Source organism: Pseudochaenichthys georgianus, chromosome 4, assembly GCF_902827115.2.
Source record: "Pseudochaenichthys georgianus chromosome 4, fPseGeo1.2, whole genome shotgun sequence".
Lineage (NCBI taxonomy): Eukaryota > Metazoa > Chordata > Actinopteri > Perciformes > Channichthyidae > Pseudochaenichthys > Pseudochaenichthys georgianus.
Window position 1 is genome coordinate 31536594 of NC_047506.1, and position 27113 is coordinate 31563706.

Genomic DNA, 27113 nt, shown 5'->3' on the forward strand with positions numbered 1-27113 from the left:
ATGAAATGAAATTGGTTGACTTTCATCAAGCTATCTATTCTACGATATCTGATCAAGCAAAAATGTCATAAAACTTGAGAATGTCATATCCATTTAGGCTGTTTATGTATTGTCTGAAGACTGGTTTAGTAGCTGTATTCAGCCAAGGAAACAATAACAGCACATCAAGATGAACTCTATCACAAGGTGTCTTTTTGCTGAATTTGTTAAAACAACAAGGGCGCTTTAGGTAAATCCACACTGGATACACGGGCAGACAATAAACAAGCCAAAGGTCAGAAACTGAATATTTCAGACAAGGAAAAATGCAGAAATAGAAGAAACAAGTCAAGTAATAAGAAAACGAATATTAGCCGAGTCGTATTCTTGCTATTCCGGGGTGTTTCCTTACCCTCTGCTTGTTTTTCATAATGCAGTCTCAACACTTTTTCTGCTTCTGTGGTGGAAATCACACAATGGCCGATACTGATTGCTTTATTTTCTCAGTGTGTACCCCCCTCTCGCGTTTGTTATTGCAGAACAGGAGATATATGCCGGACAGGGGGGCGATGCTGAGCCTGCAGAATCCGAACACGTTTTTTAATATAATAATTTGAAATCCATGGGGTTGAAGGGGGGCACACTGGAGGGAAGGTGCTGGGGGTCTGGATGCTTGCCGGGGGAGAGGGATGGGGGTGAGGTGCCGGATCACCAAGTCTGCTCAGCGTATGTGAAAGGTGAGCACTGCTTCTGAAATTGCTTGGACGAAGGGTTCAGGTATGCAGTCTGGCCTGCACGTGCGCGCTAACTGTGGCCGATGTTGGACATGTGCACCCCAACAGTCAAGCAAACCTCTACGGCTAAACCCAGCACTGAGCCTGTGGTGACACAAGTTATATGCAAAGAAATTATTGTTTTAGTGGGTTAATATGGAGGCCACCTACACACCTGCCCAGAGGAATGTTTATCAGTATTGCATGTGGGGGGTTCCACCAATGGCATTCACTACATACCTATGATTCCAGCCGGGGATGTGGCCAGTGGTGTGGAAACCTCCACAGGTTGAGGAACAGTCAACACAGGAGAAATCTTTCCTGGTGCAGCATTTTTTTCTTCTCTTAGAAATCTGCATCTGTGCATTTAATCTGTAACATGTAAAATAAGAAAGAAATATAACTGCTTTCCTGCATGTCATCTGCAGCTCACTTTAGACAAGGATTTTCCAGATTGAAATGAATCCCTTTGCTTTTTCTTATCAGAACAGAGTGAGCATGAGAGAGAAAAGGGATTAAAAGTGTTGAACGTGTGCGCAGCTCTCTCTCTCTCTCTCTCTCTCTCTCTCTCTCTCTCTCTCCTCTCTCTCTCTCTCTCTCTCTCTCTCTCTCTCTCTCTCTCTCTCTCTCTCTCTCTCTCTCTCTCTCTCTCTCCTTTCAGACTGGATGTCCCTCACATCGGGGCTCTCCGTTTACATTATTCATACGGAGGAGGGTGTGACTTGTTGGCCCTTTTTTCCGCCTGTATAAAACGAGAAGTTTGCGTAAAAGAAAATACAGATGGAGAAGGCTAGCCGGCTCGCTGTGTCACAGAGAGTGCCCTTAAGCCAACGTGACAACTCACATACTGTCCCTTTGTGACCAGCTTCATAGGCAGAATGCCCGGTATCTGCGTGCTTTGTCTGGCCGCCGCTCTGGCTGCGTTCACCCGGCTGGCCGGAACGGTGGGACCGGTAGTCCGCTGTGAGCCGTGCGAAGCCAGGGCGCTCCTGCAGTGCACGCCGCTGCCCAAGGACTGCACGGAGCGGCTGAGGGAGCCCGGCTGCGGCTGCTGCATGACGTGCGCTCTCGGTGAAGGACAGGCGTGTGGAGTGTACACAGCGCGCTGTGGCTCCGGCTTGACCTGCCAACCCCAGCCGGGGGAGAGCCGACCCCTGCAGACTCTGCTGCAGGGACGGGGAGTGTGCTCCAGCGCCGCGTCCAAAAAACTCAACAACATTCTTATAACGGCGCAAAAACAAGGTAGGCTAGGCCTATAGGTGTTTTCATTACATTTTTAATAGTTTGGGAATTATATTGTTGTTTTTTTGTGCGTGCGTAATTATTGGGTGTCGTTGACAGCCGCTCTCTCCATGAGGGGTTCTCTGTGCGGAGTTCCATGTGCATGTACAAAAAGAAAGTGCGTAGTATTGATAGTGGATGTGATAAAGACTGGCCTTCTGAAGATGCAAAGCACAAATAAATATGGGCAAAATGCATTCTGTGGGCTGTTTTGCAGCCTGCCACAACGTAAATCACCATTTTAGTCGTGGGGTTTTAGAGGGGAGGCTTGACATTGCACAGTGATGTGTTCGCCTGGGTTTAACAAATCCCATAGGCTCCTGAAAGTTTTAATGGATAACACCAGCTGGGTTGGACGTTTACGCAGCAATTTATCGTTGCTGATTTTGACAATGATGCGTTATATGTCAAATGAAATGTAAGGTATTAAAAGATTGTCGTGGAGAATGTTTGTTTAACGGTAAGGATAACACTGCTCTCTAACACACACACACACACACACACACACACACACACACACACACACACACACACACACACACACACACACACACACACACACACACACACACACACACACACACACACACACACACACACACACACACACACACACACACACACACACACACACACACACACAGCCTGGCTCCCTCAAACCACTAGTTAATGTCACATACATTCAGTAAGTATAGCGAATTTAGCTGAGGCTGAGCCCAGACCATGACCTTGTCTTCTGTACTGTCCTTATTTTCCTTCAAGGAATGCTCATGGATTTTTGTACACGGCATGAAAATATGTGCTGCCTCTTTCCTTGTCCAGGATGTTTGCCAAAACATCTCGACTGTGTGGCAAAAGAGAAAGGGGAGGGGGGGCAGCAATGTCCCTGAATTCTCTATAAGCAACCAATTCACTCACTCATGACTTAATCATTGAACTCAAAATGTGCACCTGGTCAATGCATGGTTGTTTCTCTAATATTAAGAGATATTTTATATCTGCATGGTGTTTTGTGTGAATGGATACATGCTGCTCGCACTGGTGAAACGGCACACATGCCACTTACATGTGAATACACACTGTTGTGTGTATAGGCACTGCTGACGTCAGACCTCCAGGAGCCTCTGTGTGTTTTCTTCTTCCTGGTTATTTGTTTTGGCCATAGTAGCGTGCAGTGTGCAAGCACACATTGTCATATACACACACACACATGCTTGCATCCACCAGCATACACACACACAGTTACTGCAGTCCTACTTTTTCACTTCCTGACATGTAGCCTGCATATTTCTCCTCCTCTCTCCTCCTCTACTGTCAGTTATTATGCCTTTTGAGTCTTTGATTAAACACACAAATACAATTATTTCCAATTTAAGAGCAAAGAGATGCATCTTATAGCACTGTTATGGCTTGTCAATAAGAAGACAATACATATCAGCTGTGAGACAGGTTTCAATACAGTCTATGGTCTCAATGCATGCTTATTTCTAGTATCTCCCCTATTGAAGAAATGTAGGAAATGATCCCAAGCGCCCCTGATGGTGAGAGTGTGTAAATGCGGCCCAGTGGTTTCCACCACCATCAGTCCCCAGCTCCAGTGCAGCCTCTCCTCCCAGACATTAACAAGCTCTCCTCACCGCAGTTTGTGGTGTTTACCCCTATGCCATTATACAAACAAATTGCGTAATGTGTTTATCTAAAACGCCCCAGACTTCCTAGAAATGTTATATAAAAGTTTATATTGACAATACAAATTAATGCTTGCAGGAATCTTAAAAAGGGCCCAATATTGTTGTCCTTGTTTATGGAAGTTTATGGACATTTTTTGAAGGGTTCAGAAAACCCATGTGAAGGTTGTTTTAGGTTAAAAGAGCAGTTGGTTTCTGACGTCGTCTTATTAGTTGATGCTGTTGTTGACATTCATGTTGTTATTCCAAATCCCGAAGAGCCTGGGAGACTATGGAGCCCCACCACCTCACTAATTGATCAGGTGGTCACAGAGAAAGGGTGGGCAGCCAGCCTGCCTGCCCACACGAGCTACACCCCTAAATGTCCGTCCGCCGCCCTCACCGCAGCTCTCAAACACAAAATCTGCTTTGAGTTAACGGTTTAAAACTGTGTTTGGGTGTGTGTGAGCCACTGCATGTGTGTTCCCATCGTCCCTCTGCCTCTTCAGGACGTCTCCAAGCTCAGTTAGCTCCTCCGACTTTGGCCTTGTGGTGAAGTTACCCGGCAGGCGGCACATTGCGTGTAGTTTGGTCAATTCCTATATTAGGTAGGAGTGTAAAGAGCCCCCTCCTCTCTTCCCAATTGGTCAGATGGTCCCCCCTCTGTCTTTAACGGTTTGACAGTAATCTTTGCCAAAGGCTAATAATATATCTGCTCCCTCATCTCCCACTTTATCTCTTGCTACGCTAACCTCCTCCTCTTTTAGCCACAATCCCCTATTTCACCATCCTACACATATAAACGCATACATAACATGTTCTTCTCCCAAGTGACCTTAAAAAGTCTTGTTTACACTCATTGAGCCTCTGCAACTATCTTTTGGTCTGCATGTTGTGGAAATGTGTGCATATGAAATCATCATGTTTCTGTTGCTTTTCTCCAACCCACAAAGCAATAAGCTAACTTTTTTTCTCTCTTTTGGATTAAGAGACACAGCCTTTTAACATCCTGTAGAACAATGTTTTATTGGAATAGTAAAGTAAAATCATAGCTGATTTGATGATATTAAGTCACTGTTTTTGCACAAAATAGATATTTATTGTAAGAATTCAAGTTTTTCTGAAACCTTACAATTCAGATTTGTAAAACTTGTATTGTAATAGGAAAGATACGAGTATTTGATACGAGTATTTGTCTGTGGAGTCCAATGTAGCCTACTTTGAAGAATTTAAGTATATTGGTCGCTCTGAGGTTATGTAGTAAAACTGCCTCAACGACAGGTCGGATATGTAGCTAAATGTCATAGGATCTGATGCTTTCTTGAGCATTGTTCAGTTACAAACATTTTAAAACTGATGACTTGCCTTTACCCCTTCAGATAACGCTGGAAATCAGGTAGTAGGCTCTTCCAACAAGACCACAACGATGACGATGGTGCCTGGCGTGGTGACCGTGAAGGGTGGGCACAGTCGGGGGTCGATTGACAGCAGGCTTCCGATGCACAACAAGCTGATCCAGAAAGATCAGAACAAGAAGACTCAAAGCTTCAAATTGGAATCGGTTTCAGGGGGAGCCAACATGGACATGCACAACTTCTCCCTGGAGAACAAGAGGGAGACCGAGTATGTAAGTCACACTAAGAGGCAATGAGATGTCTGTAAAGTGTTATAGTGTTGCTATACTTGTATGATAAACAGTAGAGGTTCTTAGAGACCTGCTACAACATTTAAAAAGCACACATTCAAATTTCAACATGATAGTGTTTGCCTTTTGAAAACAGAAATCAGGAACATTACGCAAAAAGGTCCAAATAAAAGCGTCCTTAAAAAATCATTAGCGTTATCTTGCAATGTTTTTTGCTAGCAAACTAGTTAGCTCTCATTCTTACGTTACAAAACAATGCTTTGTGTAGCATGCATTTACTTTGAACAAAGTTATATACATTTAAGTGTAGGTGGCAATATGATAACTGAAATAATAAAAACAACATAACGTTACCCCGGGGCAGATAATCGCAGAGGCTGACAGCAGCCCGGTGTTTTGCTAGCTAGTTAGCGTTAGCTCTCGAGCTACTATTTAGCAATATTTATCTTTTCACACATTTATAATTAATAAAGTCGGTCGTTACTTTCTTGTTTGCTAGTTAGTAAGCTCACTGACGTTAGCTTGCCGTAATTCGCAAATTCGGCCAATGCAAGCCAGCTAACTAGCGATATTGCTTGTTCAGTTGTTAGGTAGATAGCATGTTGTCTAACTTGTGGCCGACTTTTATCGATTTTCTTTTATATTTGACAAGTTTTAGTTTGTTACCTGAAGTTTTGCCAGCCGCTTTTACCACTTGGCACTACAGCCTAGTGGGCGTTCAGGATAGAGAGACGCCACCACGATAACCCATGCACTGCACTATGTGACATTATTAAGATAAACCAGATACAATCATAATAAGAAACTGCTTTTGATGTGAAATGTGGTCAGTGCTATTATATTTCATGCACCTAGTCTTTCTATAAAGTAACCAGAGTAGCACTTAAATTGTCCATAAACCTATATTCACAATTGTACAAGGCTGTCTTTAAACATTTATCAGGGTCCTATAAACATTGTCTCAAACATATTTAATACATATATAAGACATGTTTAACTTGTATTACTGTAGTAGAAAAACCACAGGTGCAACAAATTACACTAACGATCAAGGGTGCATGATACCAGGAACCTGAAATCAGTAGTTAATAAAAACTATCAATTATTGATTAGATTATTTACACCTATTCATCTTTGGACATTGCATTTTACTTAGGTTATTGGGTCACAATTTATTTTCAAAAAGGTTTCTTGACTTAAAACTATTCCTCATCCAAAATCGATACTCAATTCAATACAGCAGGGTGCTTAATTTACTGTAGGATGTACTAATGAAGGCTGTGTGGAATGAAAGCAGAGTAAAAATGTTATAGGACTGCTTTTTTAAATATTTGATAAAGTTGTATGAACTGATTGCAATAATGTAAACACACAAATGCAATCCAAGGACAATAATTTAATCATGCTCAACTTCCACAAATAAACACCTAAATAAATAGTATTTCTAAATCACTGGTGACTTAAAATAACAATAACTAGTTCCAGTTAAAGAAAAATCTTCTCTGCATCAGAAACTCACCAGATTCCAAATAAATGGTGTTTTAAAGTTGATATATGGAAGATCTTCTTGAGAGTCACAGTTCCCCTTTTTAGGACTAACCTCTGTCAATAGGCATTAAACCATATGCTATTTTGGGACAGCAGTCTGCAACATTTTCATTGCATGCCTTGGACTCCACCTGTTGATTAGCAGACCTGGTAAAGAGGGAGAACTCAAAATTACCTGCTGAAGGAATTTATTGGAATTACTGCTGGCTCTTCATAGCATATGGATGCATTTGGCAAGAATGCATACAGCTGTCATCCTGTGGTAGATGATTTGCGTGCACCCTTGAAAAATATACTAACAGTTAGGGGAATCTCAACAAGACCTTGCTCTGCAGACCGATTTGTTTTTAAATACTCCACAGAGTACCTTTATAAGTTATTAACTATCATTTTTAAACAATATTTTCTAGAAATGGTAAGCCTGGACAAAACAATAGGATAATCACTGCAACCCAAAGTCTTATATTTCTCAAATGTTTGTTTGAAAAAGCAGACACCGACATTCTGTTCATCATATACTGTGTAAAAATTATCTTTTTGTTTTACTTAAAATCAACTTAAAGGGAGAGTTAATTGGACATTCTGATGTTAACCATGAACTAGCTATAATTGCATTGTGATGGTGTAAGGATGAGTGTGTAACAGTGGCATCCCCGGCGTGTGTTTGCCTTGTTGCTAGGGGCCGTGTCGGCGGGAGATGGAGAGCATCCTGAGCGGTCTCAAAATCAGCAACGTGCTCAACCCGAAAGGTTTCCGCATACCCAACTGTGACAGAAAGGGCTTCTACAAGAAAAAACAGGTGAGTGGCTCTCTCTGCTGTTTTATCTCCCCTTTTCACTCACACACTTCAACAAGGACACACACGACTGCTGACATGGAAGTAGACCCACCGCATGCCTGAACACTTCCAAAGAATCCTAAGCGACTCATCCCACCCACTCACACATGCACAATCCCCCTTTCTTTTCTTTTTTTTGCAGCTCAGGTTGCCTTGACAGCCACATCAACACTATATTATCAGAATGGCTAATAACCATGTATTACTCTCCGGTAAATGCACTGCAGCCGTCTGACTCATGCCTCACAGGAAATGAAGTCGGTCAGGTGTGTTTGTGGGTGTGTGGTGTGGGAGAGTGTGGGGGGTAGGGATGTAAGAATGCGGTCTGGGAGTGTGTGTGGCACGGTAGATGTGGCGGCAGGGGAGTGTATGTATGGCGCTTGTTTGATGGCGGTAGTTTTGGTGAGGGTGTGTAGGTGTGGGGTGCTGTTGGTGAGGTAAAAAAAACAAACAGGCTGTCACTGGTTTAGTTTTTCTTGTCCGTTGTACAGCAGATTCAGGCCACCCATGGCCTGCTCATTTGTAAGACTGGAGGAAAAAGAAAACGGGAGGAGGGGATCGTTGGGAAGGTGTAGAGTAGATGGGAGGTGTTGTAGCGGAGTACTTAGACTTAAGGCATGTCAAATTGATACCACTGTCCCATTTCCTGAGATTGGGAGCCTTATCGGAGGGCTTCCGCTGAGATAGAGCCCATTCTGAGAAACGCTAGAGTCATCAAATAAAATAAACCCACAAGCACCATGACTTCGAGACCAACTCGAGCCATAACACACACAAAGACACACACACAAATCATTATTCTTTTCCAGTCTAAAAAGTTAGGCTTCATTGTTACTTTTATTAAAATGAGAGTCTTTTTCTTGTTCTTTTCCTGGATTACATCAACAAATACCTACAAGGAAAGTGTCAGTTCTGTTCTTCTAAGCATGTGTGTTAGGGCTGTGCAATTTAATCGATCTTGCGATATATATCGATATTTAGTTTTCCGAGAAAGTATCGATATTTCAGCCGCGGGTATCGATACATTAAGTCTGATAACTGTGTTCGTTATACGAACACAGTTATCCAGGAGAGAAGCTTTAAAAAGGAGACTAATTGAGTCTCTGAGAATGTTCAAATGTATACTTTAATTAATAAAAAGCGCGGTAATGTTACAAGCAGAAGATGAGCGAAGGGAAGAGAGCGAGCTCCACCTCTCCAGCTGTTAAATATCCTCTGCTGAATCCTCCCTGGGGGCCGGTTGGCGCTGCTGGGGATCGGCCCTCCACGTCTCCAATGTTCGTTGTTACGCATTACAGAGGATTCAGACATTGCACATTAAATATATAACTAAACACGCCTTTTCTCGTCCTTATCTCTTTCATGACTTTTCATTTAATACATTTTAAACGCTGTAATCAATACTCCAAAAATACCTCACGGCTGGTATCATTTCCGGTAGTTCCGAATGTTGTCTCATGCTACCCACGTCTGTAAACAAACGTATTCAAATAAACTGTACCTTCATTTAATATTCAGCAATAATAATATCTCGACGTCTATAGTTGTGGTGTTGAAATCAGTAGGTTTCGGTGCGCAACACTCCGTGTCATATCGCTACTAAATTCACCTCTATAGGAAATTGTATATTAGCCACATGCTAAATGCTAACCGGAGATGAAGGATTTTCAGAATAAAAGCTCAACAACTGGTTGTGCACAACAACTTCTGGTTTTTCAGTATAAAACAGCATTTAAACTGACGGTATGTTTATGGTACTTTATGCCATCAAAACATTGATTTTAATTTCTAACAAGTCCCATTCAAATCCCCCGTGTTCCGCCACCTGCTGCACCTTTTCATTCTCCATTGTCCATTGTGATACTGCACTTTACAGCTACAGTTTGCACTGTTTCAATAAATGAAACTAATTTTCTCACCACATCTTCTGATTCATTTTGTCCAGCATTTGCAAGCTGGAGACTCTCTGTCAGAGCCATATATTGTATAATTGATGCTTTCAGTTTTCAGTTGAATTAATTCAATCCAAGTCAATGGAACACTCACAAGATGTCACCAAAATCCCACTGTCCCTTTAAAATCTTTCAGAAAATGATATAAGTGTATCGAATTATATCGAATCGTATCGAATCGTATCGTTGGCTGAATATCGTGATATATATCGTATCGTTGGCTGAATATCGTGTATCGTATCGTATCGTGAGATTAGTGTATCGCCACAGCCCTAATGTGTGTGTGTTAATGTGTATGTGTGTGTGCAGCAGTGTGCCAGCCCTTGTCGCCCTTTTCTCAGAGGGCTCGGTGGGTTAGGGGTGTTGTGTTAAATCCATCCGAGGGGATGTGCCTTCATGGTGTGCTGCGGAGATTTATGACCGGAAACACAGCGAAGAGGAGACCGTGTGAACCGTTTAGGGTGACAATACTGTGAAAAGAAGGGAGCAAGGGGGGGAAGGGTGAGGGGAGGTCAGAGCGAGGGATGAGCGGGTGGATGGTGGGTGACGGACTTTGCAGAGGAAAAAAGGGGCATGAGCATACACATGATACACAGGATGCCTCAGTATATTAAATTGATACCACACCCGAAATCTTTTAATACTCAGGCACTGTTGAAAGGTGGCTGGTAGGAGATGGTAGTTTCATCTTTCATGGGGACCTTTTTACCCAAATAGTACCAGGAAATAAATTGGGAACTTACCAAGTGGTTCCAGGAAGGAAGGATCAACAGGAATTCAAATGTGAACTATACATAAGTCCCTTTGTGCTTTCCTGATAACAAATTAGATAATGGTATTTATCATATTACATATGATATATTACATATTTCACAGACAAAGAAGATGAAACATAGATTCATAAGTTGGAAAGCTGTTGCTCGTTTCCTACAGTCAGGAATTTGGATACATTTCTATTACTTTTGCAAAACTTACTCCACATGGTAAAATTAGCATCAGCCTTGTATTGCTTTTACCTTGATGATCATACAGGGAGACCAGTATGTGATATTAAGTACAGCCGACTTTGAAACATTGGTTGCTGGTCCACCAGAAAGCACTAACTTCCACTACAGTACTTTTATAAAATAATAAACTAGAAACAGGTTCATCTGGTCGAAATCCAGAAAACCGCCCAGAGTTCGTAGAAGGTTTTAGGCTTCCTGGAAAAGAAAAGGCCCTATGGTCATATTCGATGCATCATGGATTCAAGTTGTGATATATTTGACCAGTAAAAGAAAAGGAAGAAATTGATCATAGAAACCACATCTGCAGCATTATTTGGTAGCCGTCGCTCAGTGTGGAAATAGCTGTCTACCAATCAGGGGGTCAGAGGTTCTATCGTCTGCCCATATGCACTTCATACAATATTGAAGTGAATGTAAGTCGTTTTGGATAAAAGTGTCTGTCAATTGTTGTGACTATGTGCGCATTACCTGCACATTACCTGGGTTGAATAAGAAAACTTGCCAACCTTTGCGTTGATGCCATTTACCACACTCAAAATCTTAGAACTTTTGACCATCTTTCTCACATTCTCTTCCAAAAATGTTAAGGTTTTCCCTAGGAAACCAAGAGCTTTGGTCCACCATAGAAAAAACTCATGATTTGGTATCAAACATTTTTGACATTTGGAGATTCCTTTAGGAATCGCATTTTCAGTCAATGAATGGCAAGCACTTTTGTTCTGGAAATGCCCCAGAAACCCCCACATCATTGATATAAGCCCAACGTCCTCTGAAAGCCCTCAGTCTTTGGATTGCTGTTCCAGACACTTAAGAAAATCTCAACGCAGCAGACATATTTGTTTTTCACGCCTGCTTCATCAACGGTACACGTGACATTCAATTAAATTATATTTATTTTGGTCCCAAAGGGTCAATTTGAAAAGGCATCTAGAGCATACTGCAACAATAACACAATATAAGAAATATATAAAAATAAATTAAAAAGCAATAGATTATTATTATAGAATTAATAGTATGTTATGAAATAATAATATGTGTCTTATTGGCCTGTTGATGGCAATATTTAATTTTAAAGCAATTATCTGCCTAAACTGCTAGTGGAGCCTCACAGATGGGGGTGCTGCAGCCCCCCTCACCCCTTGTATTACTTTTTACTTGCACTATATTTTTCTGTTTATCTGTGTTTTGTGTTGCACTGTTGGAGAAGCCTGTGACACAAGATTTTCATCGGCATAACTACACTGTAGCTATGTTCGTATGACTAAATAAAGAACCTTGATGACGGACAGATGTATCAACCTTAAAGAGACACTTTTTTAAGACTTGAGGATATGTACATACTATAAAGATGGATTAGTGGCAGAATATTATTTTAAGAGGTCAACTATCATGACAAGTATTTACATGTGTGCTTTCCAGTGTGTACGTTGCTGGTAATATGAGTGCTGTAGGAGAAGGTTGGCTGAGCAGGGAAAGTATTTTTAGCAACAGTTATATGAATTGGCCCAGTATCCAAGTTCCGGCCATGCATGCCCAACACTGACCCACTCATTACACCTCTCAAAGTCTCACACTCACTCTCACTTCTCCTCCCTCTCACGCACTGTCACTCTCAGGCTCTTATTCATAATTTCACCCACCCATCATTGCCCCCCATTGTGCCTCGCCTACAGTCATTCACCCGTCTTTTCTTCTGCTTCCCTTCTCCCTCATTCTGCCCATCCTGCCTTCTGCCCACCTGGCTTTCCCCTTCCTTGTTTGGCCAGGAATTACCCTGCAGAGGTTTGTGAATGGAACGCCAGTGTCTGTGTTTTGGGAGGAAGAGTAGGAAGAGGAATTGGCAGTGGGTTAAGGATGCTAGCCAGGTGCCTGCATACCCTATGCCTCCTTCCTGCTGACAGTGGCAGGCCCATAAGGAGTAACTTATTGAGCGTGACTCAGAAGGATCTGTGGAAACGTACACACCGACCACAATGGCTATATAATAACTGGCCAACCTTTGGGGACCCAGACAGCTATTTTCACTCTGTCTCTCTCGCTCGCTCTGTTCCCTCCCCGGATTTCTAATCCACATTGGCTTCCTTCTCACTTGGGGATGTGGAGACGCTTTTTTTTGTTCTTTGGTTGTAACATAACATTGAGAGTAGTATGTTGCATCGTCACAATGATTTCACAGACATACTGTATGTCAGTGTATGAGTTGAGTTTTGATACTCCATCCTGAAATGTTGCTTCAGCCAATCATCACTTTTATTATTGCCAGTTTATCATTATTTTCTTACGATCATTAGTCTTAGAATCAATCGAAGATTATATTTTCCAGAAACAAGGGTTATTGTAACAAAATGTCTGTATCTGACAATGTAAAAACTATTTAGGGATATATGACCGTATTTTAGGCCCTAAAGTTTATAAATTGTCAAAGCGATGCCTTTCAAAAGTTGGGAGATTCCTTATACAGTACAATACGATTGACTTTATTGTCTATGTAAGGAGATTTGTTCTGGACTTGGTCTACAGTTCCACAAAATATCAACAAAAAAATGTATACATAGTACAGATAGAAACCTACATATAATCAGTTTTCACATACACCACACAGACAAACCTACTGACATGGCAAACATTTAATCTATATATTACATTTGTCTGTTGAGAAGCTTAATGGACATTGGCAGGAATGAGTGTTTGTAACTGTTCAGTCTGCTTTAAGGGAACCTACATCTAATTAAATAATATTCATTTTGTGTTTTTTTCCTCAGTTGGTAAAAGTATTCAATACAAAATAATACGAGATTGTGCACATTAGCTAACATTAGAGAAACTTTAACATGCTAATTATAAAAATTGGTAGTTGATTAATGACTTTGATGTTAATCAGATTTGCCATTGAATTATTTAACTCTCATCAAGTCTCCTCTTCTTCCATTCATATTGTACCATCTGTTTTTGCAAGTCTGGTTTATATTGATTCTTTTGGCTCCCATTTGAAAGTTTGTATAGCTCCATTCTTCAAAAATAAACAAATTATTCTGGAGCTTAATTCACTAGGACTCTCAATAAACAATCTTCTTTTTTAGAAAAAGCAATATCCTGCAGCGACTCCCAATGCACTTACATACACACATGCACACAGATGCGCCCTATTTTACACACATGCATATATATATGCACCCCTACACACACACACACACACGCTGCATTTTATGAGCTTGTGTGATCCTGTGGTCAGCCGAGGCTCTTTTTAATGTCCGTGAAGCCAAGGGTTTTCCATTTCCTGTACTGGGTTATATAGGTTTTGGTGCATGTAAATGGTCTGCAAAGGCTAAAATCTCAACGTTTCTCTCTTAATAGGGCCCCTTTAAAAGGATACCAGTGCATAAATAATGGTTACAACAAAAATGTCAGTCTTAAGTAGATGTAAAGTGACATATAGTCCTCAAGCGGGCTGTCTTTGTCATTCTTCTTCAGTGTGTGTGTGTGTGTGTGTGTGTGTGTGTGTGTGTGTGTGTGTGTGTGTGTGTGTGTGTGTGTGTGTGTGTGTGTGTGTGTGTGTGTGTGTGTGTGTGTGTGTGTGTGTGTGTGTGTGTGTGTGTGTGTGTGTGTGTGTGTGTGTGTGTGTGTGTGTGTGTGTGTGTGTGTGTGTGTGTGTGTGTGTGTGTGGATTGTAGATAATGGCAGTAAAGAAAGGATTGCTTGTGATGACTGCTAATAGTTCACAGATGAAAGAGAGTTAGATCGGAAATTCAAAGGTAGCCAAGCAACAAGGGAATGCGAACACTTTGCTCTTCCTCTCCCTTCCGCCTCTCCTTTTGGCTTTTCAACACTCCCACACACACACACACACACACACACACACACACACACACACACACACACACACACACACACACACACACACACACACACACACACACACACACACACACACACACACACACACACACACACACACACACACACACACACACACACACACACACACACACATACACCAGGCAGGACTCCTTCATCATTAACCAGAGCCAAAGGAACACAATGTTAAGCTCCTCTCTGCGGTCGCGTCCACTGGGTCAGGGCTAAAATAGAAGCTGGCCGCAGACTCAGACGATGGCACCGTGCGGGGGAATGGAGGGAGGAGAGGAAAGAGAAAGAAAAACCAAGTAAGACAGAAGAGGAGGAGGAAGAGGAAGAGAGGTAGGAAAAACTGAAAGAATCTCTCGATTGATGTTGGTGTGTGAGAATGGGGCGTGTCGGGCTGCGTACTTGCCCCCAGACTGCTGCAGTAGTTGTTGCCGAGGTATTTTAATAGGCCTCTGTTTCTATAAAGCTGCCTTTGATCATGCACTCAAGCTGCACATGGATGTAGACTGTGCCGGAAACAGACACCTGGTCACACTCTAAAGCCTGTCTGTCTGCCTCTGTGTCATTACAATGCTGTCCGAGGGGTTTGGTCTTGGCTCTTTGAATTCCAATATCAAGAATGACTCTGAAAGTTGACTTATTTTGAGGTTGTTAACTTCCGCATTTGATAAGCTGTGTAGACATTATAGTCCTTTTTTCAGGTCTTTACACACCGAGCCGATTATCGATGAGCGTTGTGTCGCCCTACTCAGATTGGTGTGTACTGCACCTCTTTTCGGCCGTGCCGACACCTTCCGCTGCCGATTCGACACTCTGATTGGCTGTTCAGCTTAGCGAATCAGTGCATGAGAAGCGAAACGGAAGTGAGGGACCCAAACAAACTATTAAGAAATCTGAGATTTAATTTAACTCCAACTCTCGACACAGGTTCGGGAAAGCCCCATGAGCATCTCGCTGTAGAGTGAAAATGGAACGCACACGCTATTTGTTGTTTGTTTATATCACGCAGTCTGTTCTTCTTCTCTCGGTGTATCACGCAGTCTGTCTTCTGGTTGTTGCCTCTTTTGAATGACGAATACACACTACCGACGCCTGCTGGTAAGGAGAGTTATTGCCACTCACGCATGCGCAGTTCGTACGTGCAACTTGGCCGTTGGCTGAAGTCTTTGCGGTGTGTTCCAGTGCAAAACATGGCCAAGACGCAGGAGACATGAGGTGACGTGAGGCGACGTTCCGTCGGGACGTGTTCTTTGGTGTCAGTTTGGTGTGTAAGGAGCTTTATACAACCTACTGCACGTAAAAAATGCTACAAATTATACCGCTGGATACCCTAGATCAGGGGTAGCCAACACGGTGCCCGCGGGCACTTAGTCGCCCGCAGGGGCAACGTGAGTCGCCCGCGGGGCATGTTCTAAAAATAGCTCGCCAAGCAAATCCAAAATGTAAAAAATACACCAAACAAAAAAGTAAATGTAATTAAAATAATCTACTCTATGCAGAAACGAAACCTCAATCATAGCGAACTCTATACTTACTACAACTCTATATCTATCGAACACCCCTCCTCCCCCCACCCCCACAATGAATATCGACCAATCACGTTCTTGCTTGATTTGCAGGACCAGCGTTGCAGTCGGGAAGACATTTAGAAAAGCAATGTGGAGCAGCACCTCACCACTTCATGCATGGCGTCATTTCCACTGGGGATAGGGGGGACATTTTCCCCGCCACTTTTCGAAATCCTGTTCGTGTCCCCCCACTTTACAAATCTGTTTATTATTATTTTTTAACGCTAGCCGTCATCGTCACGGAGGAGTACACAGCCTCTGTGAGCGAGAGAGAGAGAGAGAGAGAGAGAGAGAGAGAGAGAGAGAGAGCACCTTTACCTATTTGTAAAAAATAAAGTAAGAAATCATTCCAATGTGTACTATAGGACAGTAAAAAAAAAATTAAAAGGGGAGTGATTAGTAAAATATGCATAAATGAAAAAAAAGAATGTTAACTAGGATAAGAATAAACAAGTTTAAATGATTTGTTATTGGTTGTGATCATATTCTAAAGATGTTTGGATCATTGAAAAGTATACATCTCCCTTTCATATGAGTGTTGAGAGCTGTATCCATAAATTCAAGTGCACCAGATTGATGCATTTAACTATAACATTTTAAAAAATATCTTTCCGGGGGTGCATGCCCCCGGACCCCCTAGAGCAGTGGTTCTCAAATGGGGGTACGCGGACCCCTAGGGGTACATTGGAGTACTGCAGGGGGTACGTGAGATTTATTTTATGTTAATGAAAAAGTAATGCATTTAAACAAACTACTAATAGTAGATTAACTACTTTATTCAAAGGTTTACAGTAATTCTGGATAATAAAAAGGGAAAAATAAACGGGGTGCTCTCTTTTCCTCTCCCTCTCCTGACAGCCTGTCAGTCTCGTGCAGCTCGCTGAACCTGTAATAAGTGACCCGACAGTAAAGAATACATATATTTATAACTAGTTTAGCTTGTTCCAGAGTAGATAAACTAGCTAAGTGTGTTAGGTCTAACTGTATTTTTGCTCCACTCAACGGTCCGTCACAGCGACGGAGCTGTGATCATGCAGAGCTGCGTGTTCTCCGTCAGCAACAGCTGATCTCTGATCTCTGTCTCGCGTCCGGTTATACTTCACTCGCGTTTATGTCCAAATCTATCAGATCTAGCTTTCTAGTTAATTATATGACTGCCTGCTTATCAAAGGACCTAAACAATAAGCGTTGCTTGGCAACGGCTTGTGGCTGCAAAGTATAGCATATGTTTATATGAGGGGTCAAAATCCCATGCTCATAAAATGCTCATATTTTTTGTTCTCTTCATTCCCCACGTCCCAAAATAAATAAATATATCAATTTTTGGGAAAAGTAAGGAAGTTTGAGCAGTGTGGGTTTTATATTAACAGAGTTACACATATTTCAAAACGCGAAGTGTAATAACTGCAGAATGACAAAGGTCCTCAGTGAAGTACAAGCCCATATTTCTCACTACATTGTAAGTACAACTTATTAAAAAGATCAGTTCAATGCAACTAATGTTGTCTTAGTGTTATTGCATGATATTAAAATTGGTTTGCCATGAATTTAGTGATGGATTGTAAACATTTGAAAGGTAGCATTTAAGTGTTTCTCAGTTACAATGTTGTTGTTTTAATAAATCAGACACTGATGGTGCAGCGCTGTACTGTACCTCTTTATAAAGGCATTTTTTCCCTAACAAATAGTTTTTGCGCTGATCAGGGGGTACTTATTATTGAAAAAAGTTTGAGAACCACTGCCCTAGAGGATGTGAGGTCCATCCCCAAATAAAGCAGGTTAAAATAATTAAATTGCATACATCTTTTAGTAAACACTGAAAATGGATCCCACAGACCCAAACAGCACACAAAGGTTAAAGGTATATAATAATGTCACGACTTGTTTTCATTTTTTAAAGTAGCTCTCATCCTAAAAGAGGTTGGTGACCCCTGCCCTAGATGCATCAGTCCCACTTCTGTGCAGTCGGTATGTGAGTTGTTAACCTGTCGAACCCCACCCCAAGAAACTCAGCTAACTTTTTTTTAAAACCACAAAGCTAGCGCTGAGCCTCTAAATTAGCCACGAGCGAAAAAATGCTAACGCATTACTGCACAGAAACTCACTCATAACACCTGTATTACTTATCGTAGCTGCACGTCCAACCCATCGATTAGCATCGTGAGATGACACAGAATCGATTGGTACCTACATTATCACTCCATGATAAGAACTTGCGACTTCATAAACAAAAACAGACATCAAAACATGTGGCGCTAGGTAGCTAAAACGGCAAAATGTATTACCTTGGTCGTTGTCTGGTCAAAAGTGGTCTTCAATGGCATTACAACGATAAAAACGCTGCTGAAGGTTAATCCATAGGTTAATCCAATGTGTCTGTGTCCCTTTGAAATGATTTCTGATAATCCATAAGCAATAAACCGACTTTCCCCTTTTTCAGATGTCTGAGCGTGAGAGAGGTTCGCTCTGGCCAAAACTGCATGCGCGAAGCCCCCACTTTTTTTTGTTAACGTTGGTGTGTATGTGAAAATGCCCCTTCGATTCTATTGGCTCTAACGGTTAATAATATTTTTTAAGAGAGGTTTGCTAAACCTCTCTAAAAAGGTCAAATGTCACTTGTTTTGCATCAATCTTGATACAGGGTACTTATTATATGTTGTACTTTGGATTCCTAAAGCTTTTATTCTACCATCCCATCATTCAAGGGTGGTTTTCACTATAAGTAAAAAATAATTTTTGGACGGACACTAAAATGTTCAATCTGAATTTTCTTTAAAAAAAAACCATCTATATTGATTCTGACTTTTCTACATCCAACTCACAGGTTTATCATTGCTTTGAGAAAAAAGATTATTAATGTTCCCCTTTTAGAAGTGAAGTTATAGTAATTTGTTCTGGGAATGTCATTATCTAGCCTGAGACCTGAAAAACAGGCTTGGGGGTTAACAGGTTAATCGCTCTGTTATTTGATTTACTCCACGTGGAACCTCAAATTGTTTTATACTTTGCCTTGCCTTGCCTATACATTAAACCACATCACCAGTGGCATATTGACACATCATGGCAAATTGCGAGTCGTTGGTAAAAACAACAAAAAAGCAGTTGATTTAAGACCTTTGCAACTCAACTCATCATAGATTGAGTGTGCAGTTCAAGCAAGTGTTAAATGAGGAAACGCAGCCGTTTGTTTTGTACTTATGCAAACATTGTTGTGCTACTTCCGAGCTGGTTTGTGGTCTGATTCCTGAATCCTTCTGCCCACAGGAAGTTTCCTTAAGCAAGACACTGAACCACATTGCTCCCAATGCATTTAAACAACACAATGTAAAGGAAGCACTATAGCCAAAGCATCTTCCAAATCAATGTCACGCAAGGATCAGACATTATTCACACAACCGCAAGAGGTATTTGAGAAAACATGTTGTAACGACGACCAGTCTAGATACTGATTTGTCTTCATTTCTGTACGTTATGAAAATGAAAGGCACCCAATCAACTAGCTTGAACTGATCCATCGCATTGACCAATAAGTCAATAAGTTCTGGTCAGTGTTAGAAAGTTATTGCATGGTAATGCATATTATATTAAGATCCCTCCACTGCTTTACCTCACAGCAATTATGTAACGTGGACAAAGGGCAGAGTAGTGTGAGCATTCAGAACAACTCAAGCCAGTTTCAAGAGTCTGCTAATTGATTGTCAAACAGAAATGAATGGCTGCTTGTTAGGGCAAGTGGTTTTTAGTACATTGGCTTGAATGGGTCCTTTATACCTCAAAGTAAGCACTTAAACCCCATAGCCATTGTTGTGATTGAAATGCAGTGTTGTTGTTTACAGAGCCAAACAAACAGTATATACTGTATAAACACTTGGACTGCCCCCTGTGGGACATGTGATATTACTGCACACTTGTATGCGCTCCTGGGGGTATACATACAGTAGATACAGCTGTTGTTTGTGTGCGTCGACATATTTGCTGATGTGTGTTTATTCGTGCACATGCACCCGCGCTCGTGCACGTGCAGCCAATAATCAGCACCAGATGATGTTGAGTGTCTGCCAGTTTCCCAGAATAGCAGCGATGGTTTCCTTGCAGCCGTCCGACTGGCCTTGGCAAATATTTTAGCAACTGCTTGTTTACCTTCACACTCTTTCACTCTCACTCACTGAGTGCGTTCCTCATTGCCCCGCGCCGCTCTATCGAAAATAATCTGCTTTTTCATAGTTTACCCCCACTGGTCAGAAGCACATGGGCCTGATAAATAAACAACTCACAGAGGGGACAAAGTTGCCCCACGTGGACGCCTAACAGAGGCTCTATCACTTCATATCTTGATATATGTATTATCATATTCTACATTATGAGCAGCTGCATCACCTGGACTTTATAGTTCCTGCACATAAAAGCTGGGAGGCAGCTCCAGACAGCAGGGCATTCCTCACCATGATCGATGAGACCTCTACTTATTAAAGTTCTTCTGAGGCACGACTTGGCCCCTTGACCAGCATCCAAAACCTTAAAAGCCAACACAGAGAGAGATAGAGTCTTATTATAGTAGCCACGTTGAAGCCTGCGTTGAAAAAAGCTGTGTCAGCGTAATTCCTCACCTTGGAAACGCTAATCTGTTTTCACAATGTGTCTCAAAGTGATAAGTCCTCTGCTTCTTGCCAGTTCTTTCTCTCCCTGCACTCTCAAAACTAAAGATAAAAGTAATGTTTTTCCATGCCGGTGCCAGCTGTGTGTGCAAACCTTCTTGTTCAAGAAGCGCTAATTCTTCTCCCTCCTCTTTATTTTGCAGTGCCGTCCATCCAAAGGCAGGAGGCGGGGCTACTGCTGGTGCGTGGACAAATACGGGCAGCCTCTTCCCGGCTACGATGGCAGGGAGCGGGGCGAGACGCAGTGCTACAACCTGGAGAGCAAGTGAGAGGACGGAGGGACAACGAGTGGACGGAGGGAGAAAGGACAGAGAACAAGCAGGGGGGGGGGGGGGGGTGGAGAAAGAGCCTAGTTTGCTCGTGCATGTAGTTTTATGTAAACATTTGAAAGGGGGCTCTGGACCTTTTTTTGATTTTAGGTCCCATTTCTGTCAGAGAGATCGGGGGAGGGGGAAAGGCTTCTGTCCTTCACAGCTATCTGTCCTGTGCTTTTTAAGGAACCTTAATTGTTTTCTTTAAAGCAAAAAAGCTGAGAGAGTAGGGGGAGGAAGAGAGAATCCTTCCATCTGCACTATTCTTTTAGAGAGAGAGGAAGGAGGGACTTTTCCACTCACTTTAAAGAGGACTTGTTTGTGACTGTGACCCGAAAAAAAATGGTGTGTCTGTGAGCGTGAGTCAGTGTGTGTCTTAATGTGTGAGCACCCGCATAACATACGTGTGCACAGCTGCATGTCTGTGGCGTGTGAGTATGCTCGTTCCCAAAAGTGTTTTATTTCTGTAAATACCGTATGTCACTACGATCCGTCTCGAGATCCAAGCCCCCAATGCTCCATTATACACTGCAGAAGGAAAAATAACGCTCTCTGGCTCAGGGTCCATTTTGACGTGAAGGATTATGGGATGGGAGGGCTTTGGCTTCTTATCTAGCAGCGAGGGCCCTTCTTGTTGCCTTTGACTTGTCCTGCTATTGGGAAGAGAATACAGGCAAACCATGCAATTACAGTGCCTTGCAAACTGACCTTCCCATGCCTCCCCTCCCCTTCACCCTGTACTCCTCCAAAAAAGGAACACTTCACTGAACATCTACCTTTTGAGTATCAAATACTCCTTCACCACAGGATAACAGCAGGCTTGATGGATGATCCTATATGAAGAAATCAGTAGAAAGAATCTGGACCATACTGAGGGATCCCATCAACAAGTGGATTAAGATGCAAAATGTGCCAAAATATACATATAAGCCCGGTTACAGACATCTCTGATATTCTTTTGGTTAGATTCCCAAATAAGGTCTGTGGCCTACAAATATACGAGATCACTCGAGTATTTAAAACTAAAAGGATAGATTGTTGGTGAAGTGTTCACATGCCGCCCTGCAGGGATCAGTCTCATGTCTCTTTCCCACCACCCACTGTCCAGTCCCTGTCCCATTGTTCCTCTAACCTTGTGTCCCGTGTTCTTCCTCTCCCTTGTCCCGTGTCCATCATTCAGATACGGTGATGAGTTCCTCCCATCATAGATGTCTTTACCCCCATGTAAAACGTTGTCCTTGTCTGTGTGCCTGATCCCTTCTCCAACCCCACTATCCCGAGCTGTTAGTCCCCACTCCAGCCCCCTGCCCCACCTCTTCCTGTCAGTGGTGCATAGTCTTGTTTAAACGGGGCGAGCCCGGTGTGACCGGTCCGCCCCCCGCAGGTGCCAGCTGCCCCTATGCTTCAAGCACAAGCACTTAAAGCACTTTAGCTGTGCCCCTACTCGTCAATGCATGCCGTTAAAGACAATTGGACCTATCTGCATCTGCATACCTTTCCTTCGAGGTAATGTCAGATGAATCAGTGTGATACTGTAAGAAAACAATAATAACCCAGGGAGGAAGGGGGGGAATAAGACAAAAAAAAGCTACACCAGGACTTCTGACAGCAAACACCCCCTCAGAGTTTTTTCCATTCAATGCAATTATTTTGTTGTTGTTGTTGTTGTTGTTGTTTTTGTTTCTTTGGAGAAAAAAAAACATGCTTGTATGATCGTATGCCAACAAATCTCCACAAGGTGGACACAGCACCAAATATGCATTCACACAAGTGGTAGGGGGTCTGAGGGAGGAGGCAAGGTCCTCCCCGAGGAGCTTCCTGCATGATGCTCTCCCACATCCTGTGTAAAGACTTGAAAAGTGGAGAGAATGCCGACAAAGAATGCTCGCCCAGTAGCTTGGTAGCATTACATCGGCCGTACACCTCCTTTGATAGAGCGCAGCAACTTAACAACCAACTGTTGGTGCTATATCCCACCTATTCAAAGACTTGATGTAGGGGAGGAACATACATACAAATATGTTTAAGCTATTCCCTCCCTAATATTTGTAAGTGTGTCTTTTTATATATTATTATTATTATTTCTTGGCCAGCTAATGTGTCGGACTAGACATCATGTACAGTACTTAAAAATACAAATTATTTATCTAAGAAAGAAATATAAGCTGATCCAAACTAGGTTTTCTTATGAACAATTCAGTGACTCACCGATTGCACAGCAAAATCTATTTGATTCAGTGTATTTTGGGGAATATAATCACTAATGACTGTTTTATTTTGTAATGAACCTTTTTTCCTTCTGTTGCTCTGCAGGGTCATTTGTAAGCTCTGTGCCCAGCAGGCGAGTTTCAGCCACAGGCAGAATCTGTTCAGGCACTCAGGTCTTTGGTCATCTTAGTTCACGGCTTCTTTAGGCCAGTGAACCTCTCACCTCTCCGTCAGTCACTTCTCTCCATGCACACCCAGCCATCCCGCCTCAGTCTGTCAGTGCAGAGCCAGGCTCACACTTCTGTAATGTCACTTTCTTTATCATCATTTATTTTCTCCCTGCTGGTCACGTTAAGAATCTCTCTGTTCACGGGTAAATGTAATTTTTTTGTTTTTCATTTCAAGTTTATCCTTCAAAGAATTTTTTTGATTCAAGCTTTTCATGATACTAAAGTAGAAATCACACAGCTATTGTTTTCTGAGAAAGAAAATGATTTTGATTCAAGATATAATTTGTATTTAATGTCTTTTTTTAAATAAAAAGTGAACACATTTTAAGATGCCGTCTCAGATGTTTGTTTTTGTCCTTGCATGACTTGTTTAATCTCTAAAAGGGTCGATCATCAGAACTCAAATTTGCTCCTGTTGAAGTCCTTGAATGGAATGTGTCAATAAGGATAAAGCAGAGGTTCAATTTGTAAAAAAATCTAAATAAATCTAGTGGTGCCATGCAGCAGTGGGCACGAGAGGTTGAGACGAATTCCTGTGCCCGACCAAGGCAAACAGAGAGCGGGTCAAAAGGCAGCACGGTACTGCACGTTCCCGCGAACTGCCTAAAGTTAGACAAAGACCTCCACTTTAGATCCCCGTGATAAGACAACAAGTCCTCCAACTCATACGACCAAATGGGTCGATTGTTTAAGCCCTTATTACGACCAAATATGTCGTTTGTTGAAGCGCATAATACGACCTATAATTACGTTTTAAAATTGTCGGCCTCTAGTGCTCCCATTCAATGCAAACGTTACAGAGGGTTGTTTATTCACAAATAACCCTCTCTGTAAAATCCTAAATTGTAGGATAGTTTGGCCATTAAAACGCTTTATGATTAGATTTCTAGCGAGAAGTATATATTGTACTTTTAGAATCCACGTCCAGTCGATATGTAGGATCTATAGTTTGATAGATATTACGAAGATGATTTGAGGTTTCGTCAGGAGAACGTGTATATGCGGCAAGCTTCCATGTAAAGTTACGGGTTGAAAACAGTATTTCCGGTCTCGACGTTTTCATAATAAAACCAATGATCAAATTATTTAACAGTGATATCTGCACTACTCATCCACTAAAAAACATCAGTTTATCCTAGTTAATTATACGACATTAATTGGTTTAAATTGTGTACAATGCTTTTGTGTTTTTCCCATAGGTTTTTCTCTTTCGATTCTGAGAGACACATTTCTTTTTTCAGAGGTTTTGATAGGCTAAAATCACGCCGCAATGCACGTCGGGATATAGTGTTTATGTGATATGAAATCGGAAAACATAAAAAAATAAAATAATAATACTTTATTCCGAGTGTTCTTGCTTTTCTCTTTGAAAGTCATCACATAACGGCATTGCAATACACGGTTCGGCTGCATTAAATATTACATACCTGCCCTAGATATGTATTTATAGAGCCCTGATCAGAAGACCTTTTGAAAAACTGGAAGAGATGCCGCCAAAACTGAATACGTGACGTGGACCATAAATATATCAACAATTAAACAACATCTTCCATTTCTTTTCACACAATACGTCTCCTTGCAGTATCAACACTAATTCGGCTGACTTTTATATTTGATCCAATTAGTAGATCTGTCTGTATTTACACCATAACGGTGCACAGCTGATAGAAAGGGACTTTTTTGTAGTTTTTAAAGATATTACTGATTTTCTGAACTACCTTTCCAACTCCTCATGCAGTTGACTGTTACAGGTCTATACAGGTTCATGGTACAATGCATAAGCTTCACATCGAGAGACTGAAACTGTATTTTCCTTTACCGTTCTGTTTTAAACTCACAATAAAGTGAATAGTCATATTATGTACGATATGTTTTATTAACTAGACCACTGGTCTAAACCGCACCTCCTAGTGGTTAAAGCACGTTATTGAATTTAGTTGTTGAATAAGTTATATTTGATGAAAACATTTAAATATGAAGAGTAGCCTACATACAAAATAGGGGTCAATGATAGAAATATAGAATGGAAAATATCAAGAAGATACTGTAGTGATCTCTACAATAAAACAGTTTAGTGCAGGACGTCCAAAGATATTAACAGGAGGATGTGCAAAACAGACAAACTGATAAGGCTGAATTTTACTCAGGTGTAACTAAAGTCTGATTTAAGGGTTGTTTATATTTCACCTCATTAATCAGAATCTGCAAAGTAACAAAAATAAATGTAGTAGAGTAAAAATACCAGGTTAACCTCTGAATTGTAGTGGAGTAGAACAAAGTAGTACATGCTGCTGTAACAAAAACATTTCCCAACTTGGGATCAATAAAGTATCTTATCTTAAGATGATCGATGGCTACTGCCATATTTGCTAAATGTGCATCTGAACCTTGACAAGTGCATGTTTCAGGCTTATCAATTAACAACAGGAGGGGTCACAGACATAAGACCAGCTGTTAAATAAAGCTCTTCTGACCTTAGCTGTCATGTGGTATTAATGCTGCCCATTATGGACACAAGCAATTTTCACCCATGTATTAATTATATGTTTTAAATTTGATAACACCAATGTGTTTCGTATCCCCTAAACCTCCAGGGATGTATACAGTTTAATACTGGCAACTTCTAATTGTGGGAAATACGAAAACGTCTTTTAAAACTACATTTCCCAGTAGAGACGTGCCATAGAACATGTTGCGAAACACACAATAGCCAGCAAGTGTAATTCTGGGGGGGGGGGGCCGGGCTGGACCCGTCCAAGTCCAGTTTTGGATAGTCTGGCGTGGTTCCATTCCATTTCAAAGAGCTGTTTGACAGCGTAACCTTGTCGCACTGCCACTCCAATATCCAATCACAGAGCTTGAGGGCTAATCACGGGGTTTGTAAAGCAAGGCGGATGTTGTAGTCCCAAACGATAGCTGGGGATTCTGGGTAGTGTAGTGTCTTCAGAAACTCTGTAGTGTCTAAACTCCGAAAAAACTATTTGTTTCTCCGAATCGAAGGTTAAAAACACAAAAGCATTGTACACAATTTAAACCAATCAATATTGTGTAATTAACAAGGATAAACTGATGTTTTTTAGTGGATGAGTAATGGAGATATCACTGCGTAATCATTTGACAGTGTGGGGAATACTTCCGGTTTTATTATGAAAACTTCGAAACCGGAAAAACTGTTTTCACCCACACTAACTTTACATGGAAGCTGCCCCATATACACGTTCTCCTGGCGAGACCTCAAATCATCTTCGTATATCTATCAAACTGTAGATCCTACACATCCACTGGACGTAGATTATAAAAGTACAATATACACTTCTCGCTAGAAATCTAATAAAAAAGCATTTTAATGGCCAAACTATTCCACAATTTAGGATTTTCCAGAGAGGGTTATTTGTGAATAAACGACCCTCCGGAGCGTTTGCAATCGACAGGAGCATGTTGTTTCTTACACGACCACTAGAGGTGCTACACTTTAAAACGTGACTCTGGGTCGTATTTAGCTGCTGAACAATCGACCTATATGGTCGTTTTTTGTAGGAGGACAGGCTGTGATAAGACTGCACAAAAACACCCAATATCGAAATATG

General features: G+C 41.6%; 1 protein-coding gene across 1 annotated transcript; it reads left to right on the forward strand.

Moving 5' to 3' along the window:
- Positions 1-1435: 1435 nt before the first annotated feature.
- igfbp3 (insulin-like growth factor binding protein 3) lies at positions 1436-23854 on the forward strand. The gene is made up of 4 exons (XM_034081186.2): positions 1436-1994; positions 5080-5327; positions 7573-7692; positions 20921-23854. The coding sequence occupies exons 1-4, from the start codon at positions 1631-1633 to the stop codon at positions 21044-21046; spliced, it is 858 nt and encodes a 285-aa protein (XP_033937077.1). The 5' UTR covers positions 1436-1630; the 3' UTR covers positions 21047-23854.
- Positions 23855-27113: the final 3259 nt, after the last annotated feature.

What these genes read in the sequence shown, in the direction of transcription:
- igfbp3 (XM_034081186.2), top strand. Translation starts at nt 1,631, where the DNA reads ATGCCCGGTATCTGCGTGCTTTGTCTGGCCGCCGCTCTGGCTGCGTTC. An exon ending in ACAAGAGGGAGACCGAGTAT is followed by an intron (nt 5,328 to 7,572) that starts GTAAGTCACACT and finishes CCTTGTTGCTAG; the next exon opens with GGGCCGTGTCGGCGGGAGAT. An exon ending in GCTTCTACAAGAAAAAACAG is followed by an intron (nt 7,693 to 20,920) that starts GTGAGTGGCTCT and finishes TTTATTTTGCAG; the next exon opens with TGCCGTCCATCCAAAGGCAG.